This window comes from Triticum aestivum, chromosome 7A, assembly GCF_018294505.1.
Source record: "Triticum aestivum cultivar Chinese Spring chromosome 7A, IWGSC CS RefSeq v2.1, whole genome shotgun sequence".
Taxonomy (NCBI): domain Eukaryota; kingdom Viridiplantae; phylum Streptophyta; class Magnoliopsida; order Poales; family Poaceae; genus Triticum; species Triticum aestivum.
In genome coordinates, this window is record NC_057812.1 from 248,202,185 (window position 1) to 248,208,881 (window position 6,697).

Here is a 6,697-nt window from a genome sequence, read left to right on the forward strand (position 1 = left end):
CTCACTGGCAGAAACATTTTCTATCTTCCCGGCTTCTGCTTCTGCTTCACCAACCACCACCACCACCGGGACACCTCTCCCGGCTATCACAAAAACAGGCCATGGCTAAATGGCCCCATAAAACAAGTGGGTGATGATGATCATCAACACAGCATATGCCACAACAAGTGTACTTCAGACCAAAACGTACCAAAATGCACGCACAACAAGTACCCAAGTATGCATCGACCGGCATCACCTCTCTCATTCCAGTATATAATAACTAATATAATGTGCAGCAGTACTATACACACACATCTATCAATCATCATCATCATCATAAAAAAAGAAACAGAGAGACGAAGGCCACTAAGGCCCGGCCCTAACCTACATAGCATCTGCCAATCCATGCTCACACACACGCAGCTCAGCTCAACACAGCCCACAGACTCCGGCCACCGAGAAAGAATCACATCACATCGCATCACATGGGCAGATGGCCGTTGTTGTTGTTGGAGGCGCCGCCGTTGTAGGCCTTGTCCTCCGTCTTCCTCCTCTTGAGCACGATGGCCCAGGTGATCACCTCCAGCGCCACCGCGACGCCGCCCAGGATGCCGATGGCGATGATGTAGCCCGTCTTCCACTTCTGCGCCACGTCCAGGATGCTCATGCCCTTGAAGATGTTGACGATGCCCAGGATGATGATGGTGTAGCCCACCGAGTGGTGGTACACGTTCCAGTACACCCGCAGCTTGTGATCCTTCTTCGGCCTCAGGAACAGCGCAAAGATCTATTGCACAAGAAAGAAATGGTCACAGCATTAGTAAGCTCTGCTCAGCTAGGCAACTGGCATTGCACAAAAATGCTTCAATTTTAGCAGATGATAGAGAGAGGAATTGGGAATGTGGAGATCATCTACCTGAACGGTACCGAGAGCAAATACGGCGATCCCGATGTTCCTGTGAAGCGAGTAGGTGATTCCCTTGGACAGATTTCCTAGATGAATGCCGGTGGCCCAGCCAGACACTCCCACAGCATACCCGATCAGCTGGCAAGCAACGTGAAGGTAGAACCAGGCAGGGTCGGCTGATTTGAATGTCTTGAGGTATCTAGCAACTATGCCTCCCATTGGCAGAAGAATCCCCCAGCTCACAGCATTCAGAATTCCATGGGTCTGCACAGAAAAAAAAACAGGGGTAAGGATGACAATGTTTTGATAAAATTAGTACTCCTACTTCAGTATGCTCTGTTTTATACTTCCATCTCAATGCCATGAATGAACAAGCAAATGTAGCTATCAACAATTAGACTGATCAAAGGGTAAAGTCCACCAAGGCAGGAAGAAATCTACTGGCTAGGCAAGGAAATATCAGCTCCAGTGTGTAAATTTTCAAAGTGCATGGAACAGACAAAACCATGTGACACACAGAGTCAACTTTACGAGGAAATTATACAGCTGATGTGTGTTCAGATACAAGTCAACTCAAACCAACCGGGGCACTAGAGTTGAAATCTTGCATATGCATGTGAGATTTCACATGGCAAACAGGCACAGTTTTCTTGTGAGGTGTCCGTTAGAAGCATACAAAATTGATTGTATTTCCATGTTGTTGCCACTAGTTCATGCGGTTTACTCCTGTTTAAACATTGCAGTAAACCGCTTCGACAGCTACAGTTACTCACTCGTAGAAAAGTTGGATACTAAAAAAAATTAGAGCTTATGTTAAAAGGTGAAAATTGTCCCCATTACTTTGCCAGCAATTCAAGTTTTTTCTGTATAGAATATCTCTCCTCGTCCAATTTTAGTTTGCGTTACGATTGCCAAATTGAAGCGTTCGAAAGGAAGGAAAAACTTGAGCATGGAGACATAAATGTGGAATCAAATGAATAAATTCCGGGGTAGAGTGCTCACATTTTTCTTCCTGAGGATGCTGCCTCCGCTGACGGCTGTGGTCGCCCCCGTGACGAGGTTGAGCTTCCCCTTGGCCCCCATGTTGGCGGCGGCCATGGCGTGTATGCCGATGCTCCCGCCCGACGCCGGTCCCACCTGCCAGACCTGGTTCACCTCCCCGGTGCCGTTCTGGAGCGCGAGCTTCCCGAACATCTGGACGCGGCCGTCGGCGCCGACCTCGGCGGCGAGGTCGGACGTCTTGTAGGCGATGGGGCCCGGCGATCCGAGCGATGTGCCCTGGATGTCGAACGTCTGGACGCCGTACGCGCCGCCGCTGCCCGTGGGCGAGGCGACGAGCGCCTGCGTGCCGCTCATGCCGTCGCCGGAGGGGTTGAGGCCCCAGGCGACCCAGCCGCCGGACGAGGGCGGCGCGGCGACGAACGCCACGGAGAGGGAGGAGGCCGCCGGGTCGTAGGTCCAGTGCACGGACGCGCCCAGGGTGGGCAGGTCGGTGCAGGCGGCGTACACGCGGTTCTTGGAGAACCTCTCCGCCGCGCACGCCCCCGCCGCGCCCACGCGCGCCGGCGCCGCGGCCGCCAGCGCCGCCGCGACAAGCAGCGCAAGAACCCGCGTGACGGACATGGCCGCTGGCGTCAGAGGACGGGGGATCTCTCCTCTGGGGTTAATGGGGGTTCGGGTGGGAGGAGGCCGGTGGGTGGTGTGGTGTGGGGAAAGAGAAGGCCTGCGCTTTGGAGCCGGGGCGTGTGGGAAGCAGGGGAGGAGGTGGCGCGGTTAATAAAGGAGGAGGCGGGGAGGGGAGGAGGACATGTGGGCGCGTATGATTGGGCGGGGGTTGACGCGGTCTGGGGCCTTTAGGAAAGGCTAAACACGTTCCGTTTTTACGCCCGTTCCTTGCCGTTTCTGCGCGGCGACTTGCCCAGTTTACTACTGATGATGATGAACCGTAACGTACGGAAAGATGATCTACTATACTATACTCGTTCGGCTCATGGATTTGGTGCATATTTACCTGCCTACATTGGACGTGATGACAAATTCCTGCACGGCCATGTAGATTCAGGGGTGGCAAGTGCTCCGTTTAGTCTACCGGGCTCCGCTAATTAAGCACAAACACTTACTAACTAATTTGTATCCCTCTGCTCATCTTGTCCTCTCAGCAGCTCCACTTAAACTGTTAAACATAGCCTACATTTTTACTCTTCTATGGAACATTTGGAAGTCTAGAAACGATTTTCTTTCCAAACAGAAAACTATCTACATGCTTCTTGGCTTATGTTGATGCGGCCTTTAATCCTGCGGTGGTGGGAAACGAAGCTTCCTTTGCAGTGTTCATAAGGAATGAAGAGAATAACCACTCACTATTCATTCAAGCGATGGCCTTAAATGTTTTCTCTCTCTATTTTGCAGGCAGAAGATATGGGTTTATTCCTGGCTGCTTCGATGGTTAAGGCTTTGGGATGGAACTTGATATCTTTCCATTATGATTGCATGATATTGCTTGATGCCGCTGAAGCGAAGAATTTATTTGAAAGACAGACATTGGGGGGGCAGACGTTTACTTGCAAATTTATTTAATATTACTTCCTACCTCAACTCTTACAAGGTTGTCACACATATTCCTAGGATAAAAATAATCTTATTACCCACTGTTTGGCCAAAAAGGCTTTCTTGTATAGATCTTCCTCTTGTTACTCTTACTTATTCAGTTAAGCCTCCAGATGTAATCTCACAATGGCCTATGAACCGATATCTTTAAGCACACACACAAATATTGATATGTTTGTGGGACGGTTCGAGAGACTTCAAGAACGACCTATGCCAACTATTTTTCCACTGTAACTCGAAGTTGGTAACGGTCAGATCTAACGTTGTATGCATCTTCGTAGTGATCATGATTCTTGATTCCTATGACGGGTTTTTTCTACTCCCTCCATTCCCTTATACAAGGTCACTGTCAAAAATACATTTTGCATCAATACAAGGCCATCAACAGTAATCGAGGCAAAAATTAATGATGTTTCCTTGAACTAGCAACTTTTTAATACTTACATGCATGTAGTCATAATGACACTCAGCCACTTCATTCCCATTCATTCGATGCATGTTTGTGGTGTATTAATGATCCCGGTTAACGAAAAGAAAAGTTGACTTGCAAAGGAGTCATTAAATTTTATCTTGGTACTTGTAATATGAGTTTGTGACCTTGTATAAGGGAATGGAGGGAGTATTACGATTCCCAACAATTAATAAGTACCTCATATTTTGTTCATGGAGAAGAATATGGCCCTGCTTTAATTGCTTGGAAGGAGACCTACAAGCCTAAAAGCCATGGAGGATTGGGAATCCTAATTAAGAATCTGCACAAGTTTTACAACAAGGAAGAGTTGTCATGGGTCAAGCTTGTCTCGGAATCATACTATTCTGAGGCCATGTGGTAGAATTGAGGGCTCCTTTTGGTGGCAGTCTCACCTAGAGCGGCTTCCCTTATTCAAAGAGGTTGCCGCATGTTCTATGCCATCTGTAGATTTAACTTTATTTTGGGAACACAAATGGAAGGATCAACAACTCAAAGTGCAATATTCTGAATTGTACTCTTTTGCTATTAACCAAAACTCATCATATGTGGTTTTGTTGTTTCAGGCAGACATCACAGAAAGCTTCCACATACCTCTGTCAATTCAGGCGTTCAACCAGTTTGAGAATCTGAGTCATTTGTTGGTGCACCACCCTATTACTTTTGAGCATGATTGTTGGGCTTATATTTGATATTCAAAGCAATTCTCATGCAAGAAAATGTACAACCATTTGATTGATCAATGTCAGGCTCACATCATTTTCAAACGGCTTTGGAAAGCTGCTAGCCATAAAATTTTCTTCTGGTAAGTTATGCATGATAGACTTAACTCCAGAAATCTCCTTAAGCGCAAGGGTGTGCACATGAAGAGTTACTGGATCATGTACTTGCATAAAATACCCTGCATCGGCTATGGAATTGCTCTTTTGTGCAAGCCTACTGGGACACTATCATCCCACGAAGACCTCCATGCATATCTACTTTCGATGAGATCAGACTCTTGAAATCTGCCCTGCCTAAAAAGATTGTTATGGATATCATTATAATGGGTTGCTGAAATTTATAGATGCAAAGAAATGGCAAGATATTTGAGAATAAATGACCTTCAATGCATTCCTCGAGATTCAAACTGATGCAAGATATGCTGGTGATGAGGATCAGAACTAAATCCCAACACATTAATTGTCTTGACCAATGTATTGCTTGCTTTGTTTAACAAAAGTAACTAGAATTTGGAATTTCTTCATGTTAGAAAAACTGGAATTGGATAGCTTTAGGCTTGTAGTTTGCACATTAAATAACTTTTTACTTATTTTAATTAATATAAACAATTGTTCTAGAGTTTCTGGGTCAAAAAGTTAAAACTTTTTTTGATACAACTATGAAATTTTAACTAATCCATCTATATGTGAGTCGCTTGAAAATTAAATTTGGATTAGTCCATTTACTAGTCGTTGATCTATGCTTTGAGTGCATCCTTTTTCTGTTTTTTTCCCTGTGCTTTTTTGGCCTTGGTTTTGTCGAATGAACAGAGTTTTCGGTCAGTTCATTTCTTATTGGGCCGCGACCCGTTATCTATGCAACCCAGCCTTTCTCTTTCTCCATTTGTTTTCCTATTTTTTTTTAGTTTTTATGTGTTTTTTCTTCTGTTTTTCCTTTTCAACTATCGGTTTTATTTTTGGCTATTTTCAAGATATTGGGAGCGTAAATGTATACACATAAAAACTATACAATATGCGCCAAAAATGCACCATTATATGATTATCCTTTGCAAATTATAAAAAGTGCAATTTCACTACAAAACTTTTGCCAGTTCTTTTATTTTCCTTCTTCTTAAAGGGTAATACCAATGCCACTAACTCATTCATCCTTAATAAATTTCATTATTATTATTATTATTATTTTATTTTTATTCCTTTTTTATGATAATACCAATGCCACTAATTCATTTGTTCTTAGGAAAATTTATTTTTGTGAAAATCCCACTATTATATACTTAAGCTTGCATGTTTTTAATAGCACAATTTTTATGTTTATTGTATTTAGTTTTTACCATTGTTTGTTTTAGATTTTTTTTCTTTCTTCTTCAAGGGTAATATCAGTGTCACTGATTCATTCTTCCTTTGCAAACTTCATTATTTTGAATTTTTCTAGTTCATTTCTCTTTTTTAGGTTCATTTTTTCTTTAAAAAGGTAATATCACTGCCGCTAATTTATTCTTTCGTGGAAAACTTCATAGTTTTGAGTTTGTTTTGGCTTTTATTTCATTTCCTTTCTTCTTTAAGAGTAATACCGCTAGCACTAAATTTTTACTTCTTAGAAACTTTTTTGGTGTGAAAGTTTTACTATTATATGATTATTCTTGCATACTATAAAAAGCGTAACTTTTTGTAAATTATGTGCAGATTTTGTTATTTCCTGTTTTAGATTATTTTATTGTCTTTCTTCTTCAAGAGTAATACAAATGCTAATAATTCATTATTTCTTGAAAAACTGATTATTTTCAATATTTTATTTTATAAGTGTAATAGCAATGCCACTAATTCATTATTTGTTTTTGTAGTTTTATTTCATTCTCTTCCTTCTTATTGGGTAATACTAATCCATTAATTTATTCCTTCATAGGAAACATTTTTTTTTGCAAAAATCCATTATTATATGCTTATACTTGGGTATTATAGAAAGCACAATTTCCGTGTAAAGTGTGTGGAAATTTCATAATTTTTCTATCT

At 42.6% G+C, this 6,697-nt stretch overlaps 1 protein-coding gene across 1 annotated transcript; it reads right to left on the reverse strand.

Annotated features, from left to right (window-relative positions):
• Positions 1-210: 210 nt before the first annotated feature.
• LOC123151588 (cytochrome b561 and DOMON domain-containing protein At4g12980) lies at positions 211-2,632 on the reverse strand. The gene is made up of 3 exons (XM_044571272.1): positions 1,892-2,632; positions 899-1,153; positions 211-769 (listed from the first exon to the last, which is right to left on the reverse strand). The coding sequence occupies exons 1-3, from the start codon at positions 2,510-2,512 to the stop codon at positions 464-466; spliced, it is 1,182 nt and encodes a 393-aa protein (XP_044427207.1). The 5' UTR covers positions 2,513-2,632; the 3' UTR covers positions 211-463.
• Positions 2,633-6,697: the final 4,065 nt, after the last annotated feature.

Coding starts and splice junctions, on each gene's coding strand:
- LOC123151588 (XM_044571272.1), bottom strand. CDS start 2,512: ATGTCCGTCACGCGGGTTCTTGCGCTGCTTGTCGCGGCGGCGCTGGCG. Junction 1,154..1,891: donor GCATCCTCAGGAAGAAAAAT/GTGAGCACTCTA, acceptor TTTTCTGTGCAG/ACCCATGGAATTCTGAATGC. Junction 770..898: donor TTGCTCTCGGTACCGTTCAG/GTAGATGATCTC, acceptor CTTGTGCAATAG/ATCTTTGCGCTGTTCCTGAG.